The sequence below is a fragment of the Canis aureus genome, chromosome 1 (genome assembly GCF_053574225.1).
Source record: "Canis aureus isolate CA01 chromosome 1, VMU_Caureus_v.1.0, whole genome shotgun sequence".
Taxonomy (NCBI): domain Eukaryota; kingdom Metazoa; phylum Chordata; class Mammalia; order Carnivora; family Canidae; genus Canis; species Canis aureus.
The window spans coordinates 93,832,175-93,851,273 of NC_135611.1; the positions used below are offsets into that span (position 1 = coordinate 93,832,175).

The following is a 19,099-nucleotide window of genomic DNA, read 5'->3' on the forward strand; positions in this document are numbered from 1 at the left end:
AGGCGAGCTCCCGCGCTCGGCTCCCAGGCTGCCCCCCGCCCCCCCGCGCCGCACGCGCTCCCTCCCGCCGCGCGCTGTTGCCGGGGCCCGAGCACCGCCCCTCTCCAGTGCGGACCAATGGCAGCGCGGCCCGGGCACCGCCCAGCTCCAGCGCAGGCCAATGGCAGCGCCGCACGGGCACCGCCCTGACCCTGCGCGGACCAATAGCAGCGAGACCCGGTGCGGGAGCCTCCCCCGGCCGGGTGGGGAGGCGGGGAGACGGGCCCCGACTCCGCCCCTCTCCCCTCTGACCCGGTGTCTCGTCTCTCTGTCTTCCTGTTCCAAACCACGTGGACGCGCCGGGGGCTGCGGGCTCCGCTCGAGCGCCCGGGTCACCGCCGCCTCCGTCGCCGCCGCCGCCGGGGTCGCGATCCCCGCGCCCGTCCAAAGTCGCCGCGCCCCGGCCGCCCGCACCTTGGCGGAGGGCGCGCACATGGCGACCCAGGCGCACTCCCTCAGCTACGCGGGCTGCAACTTCTTGCGCCAGCGGCTGGTCCTGTCCACCCTGAGCGGGCGCCCCGTCAAAATCCGAAGGATTCGGGCCAGAGACGATAACCCGGGCCTCCGAGGTACGTGGCGGCGGGGCGGCCGCGGGGGCCGCGGGGGGGCGGGGGGGCGGCGCGCGGGGAGCCTGCGCGTCCCGGGGCGCTGCGGGGAGGCCGAGCGCGCCCGGGCTTGGGGGGAAGGCGGGGTCGGGCCCGGGGGGTGTGCTCGCCGCGCGCAGGCTGGCGGCTCCCGGGCGCTGCTAGTAAACAGCTCCACGTTTTCCAGCGCTACGTGTTGCAGCACATCCCAGGCATCGCCCCCTCGCCCGCCTTAGGTCCCTCCTGCTGTCGCTGCGAGCTTCTCAGGATCAAGGCAGTGCTGGACCGAAATGTGGTGATGGGGCAGATAGAAGGAGGAGAGAGGTTTGCAGAGAGAAGTGCCGCTGGTTGGTTCCGTGTCCTGTCCCAAAACACGTCTCAGAAGCAGCTGCCCCCTCGTTTGTCGGCTGACCCAGTCGTCACGATCCCTCAGCTGCCCTCGCACCCCTCCTTGGGTGTGGATCAAAGAAAAAAATTTAAATTCTATGTTTGTTTTTAGCCGTAATTGGGGTGTGCGCAGGTTAGAAGCTTTGTGCTAATTTTTCCTTTTTTTTTTTTTGACAAGCGTTAAACTATAGGTTTCCAAGCCCCACCCCCTTTTTTGCCCGATAAAGGTGTATTGATGAAAAAATGGGCCCTATTTTATTTATTTTCATTTTCTTAAAGGATTGACTTATTTATTCATGAGAGACACAGAGAGGAGAGAGGCAGAGACACAGGCAGAGGGAGAAGCAGGCTCCCTCCATCCCAGGACCCCGTGGATCATGACCTGAGCGAAGGCAGATGCTCAACCATTGAGCCACCCAGGTTCCCCAAAATACGCCCTGTTTTAAACTCACATCAAGTTAAGTGGTGCCCGTTTTCAACTGTTTTCCTGGACTAAGACACATGCATTTGAAAGCTTCTGTCTGGTTATCTCAAATTGGGAGATTCACTCAAAGGAAAAAAGGAAAAATCCATCTGCAAATTGAAGGAGAGGGTTTGTGGTTGGTCTTGGAAGCTTTGTCGGTCCTGTTGCAGTGCTTACTTTGGCACCCAGACTTGGGTTGGAGGTGGCCGGCCCATTTCATCATCCGTCTGAATGCCTGTTCTGGAAGGCTACATTTCTGCCTCTCCTGAATGGTAATTGGTTGCCTGTAAAGAGAAAATGCCATGTCATTGATGGAGATACAAGGTTAGGAAAAAAAGAACCAGAAGACCCTCCACACTTGCTGATAGTGGGAAGGGCTTGTATTAGTTTAGTACATGATTCTTCTCTCTTACTGTTCAGAAGCACTGAAGGAGGGGGGACCCCCAGCAGGGTTTCTGCAGGTGTTTTCCTCAACATCTGCTGTCCTTATTTTGAGACTGTTTGGGCAAAACAGTTGCTTGATTGCTCTACTCTGTGGCATTCTCAGCCAGCCCTCCCCTTTACTTCCAGTTTAGAGAACTTGCTGTGAGCTGGATATGATAAGAAGACAGGCTTCTACTGTGAACAGTGGACATAGTTGGTGGGTTGTTTTTTTTTTTTTTAATAGGAATAGAAGTACTTTGGCCTGGAAATCTAGCATTTCTATGGGAAATACAGTACTTGTAAAGATATATTTTAGTGTTTGTCTTTTGACAGGTGGCATCCAAACTAATATTTAATATTCCAAAGGATGGCCCCACCCCCGGTTTATGGACATCTCTTCAACTGCCATACACACCATACACACAAACTCTCATTTCTTCCGACAGGGCTTGGCCACTGGCGCTTTCCTGAAAGGATGCCAGGCTCCACTGCTTGGGGGAGGTAGTACTTGTTGGCAGATGTGTTGGTATTTTATGGGAAGCTGTATGTAGAGCATTATTTGCCTTACGTTTTTAATATACCAAGGGAAAAGAAAAGAGACTCCTGATTTAGGTCTCTTTGTGCTGGTTTCAGGTCCTCAGAAATCTCATAGATGTTTGCTTAAACTTCTTTAAGAGCGAGCTGAAATGTGTTGTGTATGTATATGTGTGTATATGTATATATATATGTACACACATATATAAGTAAATGTATATATAAATATATAAATATGTGTATATATACATTTATATACACATATATATGCACTCATAGATACCCACACGTATGTGTATATACACATATATATACCCACATGTACGTGTTTATGTATATAAATAATGTGTAGCCCCTGAAACATGATCTACCGTCATAGTCAGGTGAGTCCTTGGTAGTTTGATTGAAGATGTAGCCAGCGGGCTATGTTGCCAGTCATCTCTCCCTTTCTGACTCTTTCTTCTCAGATTCTGAGAATTGGAAAAAACTTCAGAGCACAGCCAATAAAATCTTCAGTTTAAGTAAAAAACTGTGTCTCTGGAAGGTGCTTGCTGAATCTAATCGTGGGCTGGGGGTGGGTGGTGGAGGCCTTTTGCCTCAGGGGCAGCGGTTCAGGAAAGGTTACTGAGCCCACTGTGCAAGGCCTTGTGGGAACATAAACATGAGGAGCTGGTTGCCCCACTCTGGGGGAGCTTTCTCAGTAGGAAGTGCTTGAGAGAGTAGCTTGAGTAACATGAAGTAGGAAGAGCTGAATGTGGTAAAGGGACTCAGCGAAGTCAGGGCAGAGGCCTCCCTGGGGGTCATGGAGGAAGACTTTCTTGATCTGCTTCTGGTCTGGACAGATATGATGGTGGCTGCCAGAATCACTGTTGGTGAAAGGAACCACTTGTAAGTCATAGAGTTCTTTATTTATTATGTTGAGGTAAAATCCTTAATTTGTTGTGGTTGTAGTAGCTTGGTGGTTATGAGCTTGGTCTCAGAGTTAGACCTTGGGTTGAGTCCTGGCTCTGCATATGCTGTCAGCTCTTGGACCTGGGGCAAATTCTTTAACATTTCTGAGCCTCAGTTTTTTCATTGGTAAAGTGAGGCCAGCATTACCAACTTAACGGGTTATTGTAAAGATTAGATGAAATAAAGTGCACAGGACTTCCAGGCATGTAGGGAAAATAAATGTTAGCTGGTTTGGGCGCACCTGGGTGGCTCAGTTGGTGAAATGTCTGGCTCTTGGTTTCAGCTTAGGTCATGATCTCAAGGTTCTGAGATTGAGCTCGTGCTCAGCAGGGAGTCTGTCCCCCAACCCCCTGCCCCCACTTGTGCACGGTCTCTCTCTAATGTAAAAAGATCAATTACAAAAAAAGTTAGCTGGTTTTATAATATAATCTACTTACAGAGTATAGTTCTGGTCTCTGGCATCTGAAATCTGTTCCTGCTTCTATATGGAAACTTTTCACATATTTAAAGAGAATTATGCCTTTTTTTTGTCCTCTTTTTTTCAGCCTAAGTTTTCCTCTTGGGTGATGGCTTCCAAATATTGATGTGTATTATGTATAATGTAGTGGTTTTCAACCAGTGCAGTTTTGTTCCCCAGGGGGACAGTTGGCAGTTTTTGGAGGTGTTTTTGGTTGTCACAACTGGGAGGCTGCTCCTGGCACCTTGTGGGCAGAGCCCAGGGATACCATTAAACATCCTGAGCTGCACCAGACAACTTCCTCACACAAAAAATACTTCTGTCCAAAATGTCAACACTGTGGTTGTTAAAACCCTGGGCATATGAGATTGAATTATTATGCCTTTTCTTTTCCCCATATCTCCAATGGTTGGGAATAGCAGCATGTGGACCCAGAAAGCTGCATGGGGATTCAGAAGGGGATGAGACCCAAGCCAAACTCTGTGGCTTCAAGCAAACGAGCTAATCTCTTAAATAAAACCACCCCCTTCCAACGCTGATAGATTGTATATGATGAGAAGAATTTGAACCCCAAAGAAAAATGATCCTGGAATGATTTTTATTAATTATACAACCATGTATAATTTCTGCTTCATTCTGAGAAACATGAACAATTATGTTCCATTCTACTCTTGCTGTTAGTGAGGAGGAAGTACATACTTTGTTTTACTGCTGTGCTCCTGCAGGTAGAAAGCCAAGGCATAGTTGGGTAAGATAGCTGGCCAAGTTCAAGTCTGCAGGGTGACAGAGCTGGAAGGAGGCTGTGGTCAGCTCCCGCCTGGAGGGCTGCTTCTCCCATTTAACTGTATGATGCACTTGTCTGTTGCTTGTCACCACGGACAGCAGCCGTACGCAGCGTGGGGCTCTGGATTTCATAGGGGCTGTGTCTTGTTGGGTTAAGTTGAGATCACAGTTCATGGGTAAGATGAGGTCCAGATGGAAGGAATTCCATGAGAATCGTTTAAAACGGGAATAGGGAAAGATGGACTGAGGCAGGAGCACTGATATCGTAGTTAGGCCGCGGCGCTACTCCCTGCATCTCTGAGCCAGTCCCATGACTGAGCCTCACTGTCTTACCCTGTGAAATGGGAGAGAGGAGTGATGGGAACCCACGGGAGGGCTGCACACAGCGTAAGCAGTTGAGGTTCTGAGAAGGGAGGGCTAACTGGAGTTTTAATCAAAAGAATGCCTTAAAATATGTTGAAGAAACATGCTACACAGAGGTCCTTTGAAAGGAAAACATTGCTTGGTAAACTGTATGGGGGCTAAATCTGCTGTTCATAAATTGCATCTTCTAGAAGGAGAACTGTAAGAGAAGACTGTTTTCCTCCTCTACTCTCAATGGGTCTGACACGAGATGGATGGGGTTTTCCCCCTACAAAGCAATTCTCCAATTCTCAGTGGGCATCAATGGGGTGTAGTACAGATTGAACTCAATTCTGATGCTGTCTACTTGGAGATGACAGCAGATCCCACAGGGTAAGGTTCTCAGGCCCGCTTCTGATGCCAGTCACAAGTCCCAATCTCAGGTTCAGGGTACTTGTACTTGTGACCAAGTGGTTATATAAATCGGGGGTTCTCACGGAACCTCCTTGGGTCTAATAATTTGCTAGAGTGGCTCACAAAGCTGAGTTTATTATACAGGATATTATAAAGGATATAGCTGAACACACACAGATGAGGTATATAGGGCCAGGTCCTGAAGGGTCCTTCTGCCCTCTGGAACCAGGGCATGCCACCCTTCCAGCACGTGGTTCATTCACTGGCCTGGAAGTCCTCTCCTTATGCAAGTTTTAATGAGGTTTGATCTCCAGGCAACCTCTCCTTCCTTCAGGGTCAGTGGATGGGGCTGAAAGTTCCAACTCTTTAACCACTTGGGTCTTTCTGTTGACCAGCCCCATCCTGAGTCACCTCATCAGCATAAATTCAAAAGAGGCTCCTTATGAATAAATTTTAAGAGACACTTATTATTTTGGAACTTCCAAGGGTTTTAGGAGCTCTGTGTCAGGAATCAGGGACAAAGACCAAATTACATTTCTTATTATACTGCAAGGATGCACCTGTATTTTATTTTAGTATGGTCTGAGACTCAGAGTTACTGATCAGTAACTAGACTTGGACAAGCCTGAGGACTCTAATAATGATAGTAGATCGAATATTGTGTGGTTGATTGGGAACACGCCCTCTTGTGCCTCTGTTGACTGTTAGTTTGCTGCCACATGTTGATTATTGGGTGCCCAAAATGAGATACTCATTTTTGAAAGACAGATGCCAGGAATCCTAATTGTCTGCTCTCAGATCTGCTGTTGCTTGGAAGCTGTAAATGCTATTCCAGATGGAACTGTGTGCCATCTTTTTTTTTTTTTTTTTAAACTAAACTTTTAATTTTGAGATAGTTGTGGATTCACATGCAGTTGTAATAAATAGTACTGAGAGATCCTGTCTGCAGTTCACCCAATTTTCTCCACATGGAACATCTGGAAAACTATAGTACAATATTACAGCCAGGAAATCGACAGGGGTAAGAGTGAAGGTAATGAGCATTTCCATTACCACAAGGATTCCTCAGGTTCTCAGCCACACCATCTTCCTCCTTACCCCACTAACTCTTAACCTTTGGCAGTCACCAGTCTGTTTTCCAGTCCTGTGATTTTGTCATTTGAAGAACGTTATATAAGTAGAATCATACAGCAAGTAACCTTCTGTGGTGGACTTTTTTCACTCAGCATGATTCTTCAGAGATTTAAGTTGTTGTTTTTTTCAGGTTTGTTTCTTTTTATTGCTGTACACTATTCCATGATATGAAAGTATTACAGGGTTGTGTTTTTTTTAACCATTCACCTGTTGAAAGACATCTAGATTGTGTCCAGTTTTTTGACCGTTTATGAATAAAGCTGCTATAAACATTTGTGTACATGCTTTTATGTGAACAGAAGTCTCTGCCTGGGATAAATGCCCAGGAGTATAGTCGCTGGGCTGTATGGTAGTTTACATACTTAAGAAACTGTCAAAGTGTTTTCCAGTATGGCCTTACCATTTTATATTCCCACCAGCAATGCCAAGTGATTCAGGTTCTCTATACCCTTGCCAGCATTTGGTGTTTTCCCCAAGGGTTTTAAAATGTGTTACTTCTAATAAGATAAGCATTTTCATAACTTGGCTGAGCCTGTGCATCTGGTGGTACTGAGGCACCTTCCTGGCCTCTGGCCCTCAGACCAGCTGCAGATATCTGCTGGGCTCTTTCTGGCCGTTCCCCAAAGGTTGTTGGCTAAGAGGCAGCAGCTGAAGGTCATTTACACGCCCATGTCCACACCAGAGGTCACATGTTGGAAAAGTCCCATCTTGATCACACTGTCTTGTAGAACCTGATGGTCTCGGATTTGGGGGGAACGCGCTAAAATCTCCTTAGTTGTCGCCAGGGATGGGTGATGCTATTGATGTGAAGGCCACTGACAGGAGGAAGTGGTGAACTCCCACTAGAACACCAGTGAGTGTGACCTGGTTTCAGAGGATCAGGAAACTCTGGGGTGCCCTCCTATACCCCCAGGAGAGGACAGAAGAGAAGAGGGGGACAGGGCTCACGGCCCACGGCCTACAGCCCACAGCTGGGAGAGGCGGCTCTCAGCCTGAGCCGGTGGCCCACACAGGAGGAGCCGGAGAAGGGGTGCACACGATGAGGAGGTGGGAGGAAGGACTCCAAGAGGGACTGGTCCCTAGGCTAGGGGGTATCTCTGTGCCTTGTGCTGCACCCAGGCTCCTCCTTGCACCTGCGGCCGATGGGCTCACAGTTTCTCCAAACCCCTTAGCCATCCTGGTAGTACTGTCCTGTTGAATTTGCATATTCCTAATGGCTGATGATAGTCCACATCCTTCCTGACTCCTGTTGACTATTTGCAGTCTGCACCGCCTCTGATGTCTTTTTTCATTGCCCTCTAGGATTGTTTTTATGCTTAAGTTTTGAGAGTTCTTTACAGCATAAATCAGAGAATTAAATTTCCCTTTGTTGATTTTATTTTTTATAGGTTTTTATATAAGCACAACAAAATATCTAGGAACATTTGAACGCATGGGACCAAAAAAGTAATCTTCATTGTTTGTTATTATAAATAAAGCAGCAGTAAAAGTTTTGGTACATGTATCCTAGCATACTTCTGTTCCTGCAGGATAGAGTTCTAGATGTGGAATTGCTGGGTCAAAGACTATGCTTTTTTTAAAATGTGGGGTCAGATCAAAGTATGTGAAACCGTCTTGCTTTGTTGGTAAGATATATTTTCCCTTAATTGCTACTTCTTCCTTCTATTGACACCTTCTTTTTTTTTTTTTTTTTTTTGAGATATATTTAATAGCATTTCTAGTATGGCAGATTGGAGAAATGATTGAATTTCTTTGCTTCTGTTATATATTTTAAGGTACTCTTTCTTTTAACTTGATTTTTATTTATTTATTATTTTTTTAAAGATTTATTTATTCATTTGAGAGAGCATGCGCGGCAGTGGAGATTTGAGAGAGGGGAGGTTGCAGAGGGAGAAAATCTCAAGCACACTCCTACGTGTGGAGCCCATGGTGACTCAATCTCAGGAACCTAGATTATTAGCACCTTAGCCCAAACCAAGAGTTGGTCGCTCAGTTGACAGCCACACAGGCACCCCTTGATTTTTTTTTTAATTTTTATTTATTTATGATAGTCACACAGAGAGAGAGGGAGAGAGAGAGAGAGAGGCAGAGACATAGGCAGAGGGAGAAGCAGGCTCCATGCACCGGGAGCCCGACGTGGGATTCGATCCCAGGTCTCCAGGATCACGCCCTGGGCCAAAGACAGGCACTAAACCGCTGCGCCACCCAGGGATCCCCCCGCCCTTTTTTTTTAAGATTTTATTTATTCACCCATGAAAGACACAGGAAGAGAGAGAGAGAGAGGCAGAGGGAGAAGCAGGCTCCATGCAGGAAGCCTGATGTGGGACTCTATCCCAGGACTGTGCTATCAGGCCCTGAGCCGAAGGTAGACGCTCAACTGCTGAGCCACCCAGGTGTCCCTTTTTTAAAAAAGATTTTATTTATTTGAGATCAGAGAGAGACTGAGCCAGAGAGAGATCTTGAGTGGAAGGGAGGGGCAGAGGCAGAAGCAGACTCCCCACTGAGCAGGGAGCCCGATGTAGGGCTCCTAGGATCAGGACCTGAGTGGAAGGCAGACACAAAGGCAGATCCGGAGGTGGATCCCAACTGATTGAGCCACCCAGGTGACCCAAAGCTCAAATATCTTTTATTAATTATATTATTTTTTATTATTTATTATTAACTCACATTTTCTTTCCTCTTACAAATGAATGAAACTATTGATCTGTATTGTATTTTTAATAGCTTGATTTTTTTCTGCTGTATTTTCCTTTTTTTTACATTTATAATTTTATTTTATTTTTATCTCTTTTAAAGATTTTATTTATTTATTCATAGAGACACAGCTAGAAATAGAGGCAGAGACACAGGCCGAGGGAGAAGCAGGCACCATGCAGGGAGCCTGACGTGGGACTTGATCCGGGGTCTCCAGGATCACGCCCTGGGCGGCAGGCGGCGCTAAACTGCTGCGCCACCAGGGCTGCCTCTGCTCAATTTTCCATTTTTAAAATCTCTTTTGTGATTTTTTTCATTTACTTTTTGGCTTATAATTCAGTTCCATTTCTAAAATCTCAGTTCATTTTGCTCTTGCTTTTTTTTTTTTAAGATTATTTATCTATTTATTATTAATGAGAGACACAGAGAGAGAGAGAGAGAGAGAGAGAGAGAGAGGCAGAGACACAGGCAGAGGGAGAAGCAGGCTCCATGCAGGGAGCCCGATGTGGGACTCCATCCCGGGTCTCCAGGCTCACACCCTGGGCCCAAGGCAGGCCCTAAACAGCTGAGCCACCCGGGCTGCCCTTGCTTTTGTTTTTTTAATTACTAAGGTATTCAGAGTGGTAATTTTTTTGTTGTTGTTGTTGTTGTTGACTGTTGTGTAGTCTGGTAAAGTGATGTTTCTGCTTAAAATATTTGAGCATGTTCTGTAGTTTTTTTTCTTCCTGTGCTGACAATTTAGGAAAGATGTTATATGTTTCTTTCAGTTAAAATATAATTTATTAATCACATCTGTAGTTACATATTATATATAAAAAATGTATATATTTTATGCATATTTCCAAGTGAATGGGTACTGTTAGGTTTTCTTTTAATGATCAACGGAGAAAAAGACAGCAGAGCCAGGCGGTAGGTTCGAGAGTGCTTTAATGGGGAGCGCTCCTGGCAAGGTTCCGTGACTTGGAGAAGAGGCCCGAGTCAGGGAAGTCGAGTTGGGGAAGTCGAGTCAGGGAAGTCGTGCCCAGGCAAACCTCAGGGGGGTTTATAAAGAGTTTTGGCGGGAAGATGAAGGTAGAGTGGCCATTTTGAGGTCCCCAGTCTTGCCAGCCCAACAGATACCTTTTAATTTTTTCTGAGAATTGGGTATGTATTTGTAATATCTACCTTTTGGGATTTAATGAGGATAAGAATGATTTCTAGTTTCAGATATTACTGGCTCATTGTCTTATATTTTAGGTACCTCTCTAAAGAACTTGAAATCACATTGTGTATATTACTTTTAAGTTATTTCCTTGATGTGAGCATTTCCTCGTGTAATTAAATAATTCTTTTAAAATATTTTTAATGGCCGTATAGTATTATAAAGATCTTTCACAGGCTATTTAATGAGAGCAGTTTTGTTGGCTATTTAAATTGTGTTACAGTAACTTTATGTGTATTTTTTAATTTGAATTTTATGTATTTAAAAAACATACACGATTGTGTAAAATTCAGAGGGAGCAAAAGGGTTTAACAAAGTGTGTCTCTCTTTCCCATCTTCCCTTTCCTATGAAGCAGCCAGTGTTACTAGTTTGTTGTGTTTCTTCCCAGAGCTCTTTTTTTCATAATTAGGCAAATACATATACGCTTTTTCCTTTTTCACACAAATGGCCATCAGCATCTTACTTTTTTTTTTTTAATTTTTATTTATTTATGATAGTCATAGAGAGAGAGAGAGGCAGAGACACAGGCAGAGGGAGAAGCAGGCTCCATGCACCGGGAGCCCGACGTGGGATTCGATCCCGGGTCTCCAGGATTGCGCCCTGGGCCAAAGGCAGGCGCCAAACCGCTGCGCCACCCAGGGATCCCAGCATCTTACTTTTTTTTCACTCAACATACCATGGAGGTGACTTAAATATCAGTATATGAAAATTCTCATTAATTGTAAGGTTGGGGCAGCCCAGGTGGCTCAATGGTTTAGCGCTGTCTTCAGCCCAGGGCGTGATCCTGGAGACCCAGGATCGAGTCCCACATCGGACTCCCTTTGTCTCTGCCTCTCTCTCTCTCTCTCTCTCTTTCTCTCTCTCTCACTCATGAATAAATAAATAAAATCTTTAAAAAAATTGTAAGGCTGCAAAGTGTTCTGATATATATCCAATGTATATACATCTAACATTTATATGTGACATATATTATATTAGATATATGCATCATAATTTATTTTCGCACACTTAATGTTTCTAGATATTTAAATTGTTATGATACTTTTTAAGTTGAAACCATTATCGGTTGAGATTTACTCCTAGTTTTAAAGTGTAGGTCTTTAGTTTGTATTCTTTTCCTCACTGCCCTCATTTGAGACATAGTTTGCCTTTCTTAGTGAGGAATGGGCCAGACCGATGATTGGCACTGTCCTACATAGTCACAGGCTGCCTGTAAGAAATAATGAGCTCACTGAGAAGGGGAGCACTTTAGGTATCAGAGGCAATATTTAAAGAATTCTGAGATATAGTATAAACTTCTAGAAAATGTTAAATACAATAAACAAAAAATGCACATGTTAAAGTAGTGCTTAAAAGATTATAAAATGGGGGATCCCTGGGTGGCGCAGCAGTTTGGCGCCTGCCTTTGGCCCAGGGCGCGATCCTGGAGACCCGGGATCGAATCCCACGTCGGGCTCCCGGTGCATGGAGCCTGCTTCTCCCTCTGCCTGTGTCTCTGCCTCTCTCTCTCTCTCTGTCTCTCTGTTACTATCATAAATAAATAAAAATTAAAAAAAAAAAAGATTATAAAATGAACACCTGTGTGACCCCGTCCAAGTCAAGAAATAGTCACTGTTGCACCTAGGGGCCTCTCTGGTCATGACTCCCTCCTGTGTCCCTGCTGGTAGCCGCTTTCTTGACCAGTACAGTATTTGTGTAGATTGTCTTTATAGCTTTATAACCTAATTATGTATTCCTAAACAGTGCAGTAAAATTGTGCCTAGTTTTGGATATTTTCCCCTACTGTTTTTTGATATCTGAACTTCTGTAGATAAGCAGTCCTGAGGAAGAAGAGTCAAAGAGGCTGTGTGGGGAGTGAAGGGGTAGGGAATCCTACACATCTGTCTTAATGAGTTTGGGGACATTCGTCTTACTATTATTAGGTGAACCTGAGATCTTTTTCATAACCACGTGATGGAGCTGTATCTTCACTGTTGCCAGGACTCTGGAACTAGCTCTGTGTTTGGTTCTTTCAAGTACTGCTTCTGAATCACCTGTTTGCTGTGACTAGGTCCAGCCTGGAGGTCTCTTTATGTGCCCATTCTGTTCCTGCCCGTGTTCCTGTGCTGGGCATTTTTAACTGTGTTCATGCTTAAATGGCCCTGTGAATTGCAGAAGAAAAAAGTTCTAAAAGTTATGCTTTCTTTCTTTTTTTTTTTTCCCCCCTCTCATCTGTGAAAGTTATGGAGTTTAATCATGGACTTTATTCATAAATATCTGTTCCTCTCCCCCTTAGCCACCTCAAGAACTTGAGCTAATCAGGACTTTCCTTTTTTTGTGCAGAGTACATTGTATGTGCTGGAAATACAGGTGGAGAGTGGCACCGTGGTCTACATCATACCTAATTTTTAAAAACAATATTCTTTATCGCGAGGTCATGGAAACAATTTTGTAGTTCTTTTCAAACTTTTGTGATGCTACTTAACAGTACAACCAAGTGCACATACAGATAATTATAAAACACTTGAAGGTTTCACAAACAGTGCCCTGTGTACAGTTAACTGGCATCGTTTATTCTGTTCTAATTTCACTAAAAATAAATGTTGATTGGGGACCCATTAAATGGTCTGCAGGATCCTGCAGTAGGTCACTGCCTGCAGTTAAAAAGTTCTGTGATTTTCTAGAGGAGGTAGTTGACTCAGGCATTAAACTGAGTTTGACAAACTAGTGTCATGTGGTTAGGAGTGTGGACTCTGGAGAAGCCCAGACTTGGCCTCAACCCCTGGCTCGGTCACTGGCCAACCTCATTCTCGGGTCTCATCCTTCTTTTTTTTTTTTTTTTAAGATTTTTAAAATTTTTTATTTATTCATGATAGACATAGAGAAAGAGAGAGGCAGAGACACAGGCAGAGGGAGAAGCAGGCTCCATGCCGGGAGCCCGACGTGGGACTCGATCCCGGGACTCCAGGACCGCACCCTGGGCCAAAGGCAGGTGCTAAACCGCTGAGCCACCCAGGGATCCCCCTCAGCCTTCTATAAAATGGGAATGGCACTCCCTGTCAAGAGCTTTGCAGATTAAATGAGAGATTGTCTGGCTGTAAGGTAACCATCAATGCACACCCTGCTGGAATTAGCTGTTCTTCCTTGTTTCAGGACTTATTGGAGCTTCTCTGACTTCTAGCCTAAGGCTCTTTGTACAGATTGCAACATCTACCGTGGCAAGAAGCGTGGGGCAGTGTTAAATAACAGGATGGGTGGATGGGAATTGCTTAGTTGTGCTCGCCCTCTGGGATCAGCTCAAGTGACTGCTGGCGTCTGTGCTTAAAAATTCTGCTAGTTTATTATAGGGGTGGAAACCGCCTAAACTACCAGGTGGTCACTATGCTTTTGGTGTGGGAGAGTTGGTCTTCCTGTCCTGTTCACGGGCAGGAGGTTGACGGCAGAGAGGGAGGAGGTGAGCATGATTGTCTGAACGTGAGTGAGATCCACTCAGGAAGGCCACAGGACATAGTCTCCTGCCTGAGTCCTCCCTCTTCCTCTTCTCTTACTTTACATTTAAAATCCATGTCCTCCCTCCCTACACACCGCTCTTCTAAATAATGACCAGCTTTTATGTTTTAGATAACATCTATCCAAATTTATACATGAGAATTTAAGCGAGAAAATTAAATTCCTATAAAGTCCTACCATGAAGAGAAATCCATTCGTTAACATTCGGTGTTTTTTCTTCCAGTCTCTTTTCGTGTGTTAAAAAGAAGGTAGTAATAATGACTTCATATTCAAGCACCTCTGTAATGAAGTTAAAAACTGAACTGGTTAGATAGCTCTAGATGAGTAAAGTGGCAGAAGAAGAGAAAAGGGACAGTGTTGAGTAGGGGAGACAGTGACCTCTTACTGCTTCTGAGACTGAGGAGTCACAATTGCATCTGCCCTCTTAGGTATTCTGGAATAAATAAGAAATTGACTTTCAGACTCTTCCCCACTTTCTGCTGTCTCCTGTATTTGCACTCCTCAAGTCAGAAGAGCAGGCCTTGATGGATGGTAAGCTGCTGAAATTAATACCCCATCAGATTGCTGGTAGAGTTGTTGTTTGTTGTGGAATATGAAAGCTGAATTGTTTCTCATAGTTCCACTAACCATATGTCTGCTACTCAGTGCTTTTCAGCTGCTTTAGTTTCCTCAGCCAGTGGTCCCACCCCAGTCCTAACAAGAACCTGGGCATGATGCAGGAAGTCACATACCTTCCACCGCAGTTCCTGGATAACGCATGTACTCTGGAAATGGTGACCTGGCATGAGGCCAATCTGTTTTCTCTTTTCCTCACAGACTTTGAAGCCAGCTTCATAAGACTGTTGGACAAAGTAACTAATGGTTCTCGGATTGAAATAAACCAAACAGGTAAGCTCTCTTTCTTACCGTTCCTGAAAGCACCCACATATTCTACTTAAACATTCCTACTTCTCATGCCCCCTCTCCTTCGCCCCCCTCCTTTTTAAAAGATTTTAGTTATTTATTCATGAAAGATGCAGAAAGAGAGGCAGAGACATAGATAGAGGGAGAAGCAGACATAGATAGAGGGAGAAGCAAGCAGGCTCCTCGCAGGAAGCCCGTTGTAGGACTTGATCCCCAGACCTGGGATCACACCCTGAGCCAAAGGCTGATGCCCAACCACTGAGCCACCCAGGCTTCCCTCTCATGCCTTTTGACCCTATAAAAATAATCATGTGGAAAGGGCGAGTTTCCTGTCCGTGATACAGTGTGTGGAAATGTATGTGAAATCTGCCGATGTAAGGGGCGTACACTTGAATTAAAGAAGTTAGAAGGCTGGAAATGTCACATCAACAAACAAGCACCTTCTCTTTTTCAACAATAAAAATACTTTATACCTAATTTTTTTTTTTTACCTAATATTTCTGCACAACTTTTCAAAGTCTTTATTTTGTCACAGTCAAATTTTACAGCAAACCCTGTGAAGTAGTTATATGTGCTGAATTTTACTTTTTTAGTTTTATCTTCAAAGTAAGAAGCACAGGACACTTGGGTGGCTGAGTCAGTTGAGTGTCCTAACTTTTGGTCGAGTCAGTTGAGTGTCCCAACTTTTGGTTTTGGCTCAGGTCATGATCTCGGGGTTGTGAGATCAAGCCCCACATTTGGGCTCTATACTCTGTGCAGAGTCTGCTTGGGATCCTTTCCCTCTTCGTCTCCTGCTCCTCTGCCCTGCCCCCTGCATCCATTCTTTCTTCTCCTCTCAATAAAAAGAAAAAAAAAAATTAAGCTCAAGTATATATAAAAGTTGTGAAAATCCCTTCACCTGTTTCTTCTCCTGTTCCCTCCCTCTCCCTGAGGGGCAGCCGTGGTCACAGCCTGAGGTGTGTGCTCTTGTCTCCTATATATGCCTTTGCTTCCTTGCGCACTTCTATATCTCAAGCCTCCAGCAACATCATGCTCTTCAGATTGTTCTGCAGCCAGCTTTTCTTCACTATCACAGACGTCTCCAAGAACTTTCCCTGCCAGGCACACGCAGATCCATCTCAACATTTCCATGGGCCTAGTAGAGTATTCTATTGTATGGATGCCCAATAATTTATTTAACTGCTCCCTACAGGTAAACACTTAGGTTGTTTTTTAGCTGTTTGTTGGCTATTAGAAACTCTTTTTCAGGACATTGTATGGGAAACCATGGTAAACACTGGCTGGCTCCATGAAGTATTCACCTTTGCACATATATTCCACAAAGAAAACTCTGAACTTTCTCACTTGGCTCTCTTAAGAAAGATGACAAGTTTGTCCTAATAAGTGGCCCCTGCATCACATGAGACCCGATCTGTAGCTGCTTTCGGGCCTATCCTACAGAGAACATGTTTCAGGCATGAGACTTCAGATGCCCTTTGCAACCTATGATTCCTTGAGTCCTCCTTGGCTTACTTTGAAATTGCTGGAGATTTAAAAGAAAATTTTAAATTAAAAACATTTTTTTCCAGCAATTTTTCTTGGTGATTTAGAGGGTTCATAATTATTTTCTGGTCATATCTGTAGCTTAAGTTGGGAAGTAAGACATTTTAAATGATCCTGCTTCTATGTCATACTTCCTGCCCCACCAGAGAAGTCTTCATTCTAATGATCTGCCAGTTTCTCACTTGGTTCATTTGTAGGCACAGATTTGCAGAATTTAGTGATGATACAGTCTTTTTTTTTTCTTTTGTTAATGAAACTCCAAATTTTTTTATTTTATGAAACTTCAAAGAATTGCTTTCCTTTTCAGTGACTGAGCCTAGATCACTTTCCTCTAATGTTAAATTTATTGGTTAATTATGCCAGAAGACATTAGCAAAAGATTTTGAGCAGCAACAATCCCTTGTTCACCCATTTATGTGTCCCCTGCCCCTAATAATCTAGAATATTTTACTTTTCCTCTAATACGTATACCCAGTAAGAAACTTTCTGGATGATACAAATATGCAAAAGACTGAATAAAGATAATAGAGTTTCCACTAAAGCTATTTAATAGTTTCAGATCTTTCCACTCATTACTATTAAAATAGCTACTATTAACAGTATTAAGTGCCATCAAGTACTTGCCTTCTCTAGGAATCCTGTTGGTGAGTGCTGTATACGGGGAAATCTCATTTCAGGGGCCCGGGAGAAGCTGGTTGCTGATATGATGATTTTAGCACATCATTTGTAAAGCCCCCCACAGCAGGCAGAGTGTGCTCTTGGTAGACCAGAGCGCCTGTTAGGATCTCTCCTCTGCCCTGCCACGACTTTGGCAACTCAGTTGCTTAGGGAGGGGTTTAATTTATTGCTGTTTATTAAATTACACTCACAGTTTATTATTGTTACAGGGGCTTGACAGTAATGAGTCAGCTTTTGGAGTGAAGTGTGGGCCCTTAGGAATGGCATTTTGAACTTCTTGGATGCCCTTGTCAGACTTTCCCCTTGGGTTTTACTTCCTTTGTTGACTTTGTGACACTAAGTGTTTTTTCTGTTTTTGTTTTTGTTTTTTTGCTTTTTTTGTTTTCTGTTGAATGTGGCTGTCCTTCCTCCGGTGTAAGGAACAACCTTGTATTACCAGCCTGGCCTCCTGTACGGTGGGTCTGTGGAACATGACTGTAATGTCCTTCGCAGCATTGGCTACTACCTGGAGAGTCTTCTTTGTCTGGCTCCATTTATGAAGCACCCGTTAAGAATCGTTCTGCGAGGAGTAACCAATGACCAGGTTGACCCTTCGGTGAGTAGTGAGCAGTGAGTAGCTCTGTTTCTTGCAGCAACCCAGCTTTTGAGAAACAAGTTCCTGATAAAGCACAGTTTTATTGCCGAGTGTTTTTGTTTTGTTATTTACCTTGAGATTTAGACATTAATCACTTTAGGAAGCAGATGAACCAAGACTTGTAATCATTAGATTCAGTGACGATTGTTAACATTCATCAAGGTGCCTTTCATTGTCGTGTCTAAGAGCCTTCAGAACAGATGCATGCAGTCTCATCATGGTTGACGTGAAATATGGTTCTGTTGGCTCGAGTGCTTGAGACTGGAATCTTCTTAAGGTCATGTGATGGCTGTGGCTGGAAGGCAGTAGACCAAAACGTTAGAAAATAATAATATCTCCTTGGCATTGCTGTAGCATAATCTTGACTTACTTGGGTTTTAACCATAAATTTTAGGACTTTTTTTCTTCCAAGGAGAGTTTGCAGATTTAGAAAAAGGGCAAGGGCAGAGAGGTATACATGAACTTGGATAGTTTGTGGGCACCAGCAAGCTTCTTACTATGCATGCTAATTTTCCTGCATGTGTGGGGAGGATAGTTTCATATATGTGTGGAATTTTCACTGTGGCCACCACAGCTGTCTTGGTGCCCGTCTAGGATGGGTTTTGTTGTGTGTATGTGTGTGTGTATGTGTATGTATATGTGTGTGACAGACAGAGATTAGAGCAATTCTGTCCAGGATTGCCTTATACCTCTCTTGTATAGAGGGAAAGCTCCCCACCTTTGGATTCTTTGCTGGCCAGAGAAGGTATCTTAAAGCTCAGGGCCATGATGTGAAATCCTTACCAAGGACACTTGTCTTCATCTCTACTGATACTGGACCCAGACCACTGAGGAGGTGACTTGTGAGGCAGAATGTGAAGTATATAACTTTCTTAACCAGGAAAGACCAATTAGGTGGTGCAGTGAGTCCCAAAGTGAAGACTGCTGGTATTCACCAAGACATCTATTAGGGTATAATCCCAGTTAGTGTGTTGGTAGGCACTAAAAGACTTATTCCTCAATTCTTGGGAATTCAGGTATATAAACTCCTTTCTTAGGATCCTGAGTACAGTGCAATATCTGAAATTCTCAGCTGTAAAGTAATGTTGCATAAACTGTTTAAAATTTTAAAGATTGATTTATTTGTTTTAGAGGGGGGAGGAGCAGAGGGAGAAAGAAAACCAAGTAGACTTCCTGTTGAGCATGGAGCTGGAGTTGGGGGAGGGGCTCAGTCTCTTATGACCCTGAGATCATGACCTGAGCTGAGAGCAAGAGTAGGAAGCTCAATGGACTATGCCATCCAGGCACAACCCCCCTTTTAAAAAATATTTATTTACTTAAAGTATTTTGAATTTTATTTTTATTTTTATTTATTTATTTTTTTAATTTTATTTATTTATGATAGTCACAGAGAGAGAGAGAGAGAGAGGCAGAGACACAGGCAGAGGGAGAAGCAGGCTCCATGCA

The 19,099-nt window shown here is 44.1% G+C and overlaps 1 protein-coding gene across 3 annotated transcripts in view; it reads left to right on the forward strand.

The window, feature by feature from the left end:
- Nucleotides 1-336: 336 nt before the first annotated feature.
- RCL1 (RNA terminal phosphate cyclase like 1) overlaps nt 337-19,099 on the forward strand; it is a 57,859-nt gene continuing 39,096 nt past the window's right edge. Inside the window, exons 1-3 of one of the 3 annotated variants that reach the window (XM_077909263.1) lie at nt 337-608; nt 14,713-14,784; nt 17,439-17,614. In XM_077909263.1, the coding sequence (XP_077765389.1) occupies nt 473-608; nt 14,713-14,784; nt 17,439-17,614 (384 nt within the window). In that variant the 5' untranslated portion in view covers nt 337-472. Of the gene's footprint in view, nt 609-3,169; nt 3,319-14,712; nt 14,785-17,438; nt 17,615-19,099 lie in introns of those variants that run through there. The other 2 variants (XM_077909254.1, XM_077909270.1) reach the window with 2 other exon arrangements.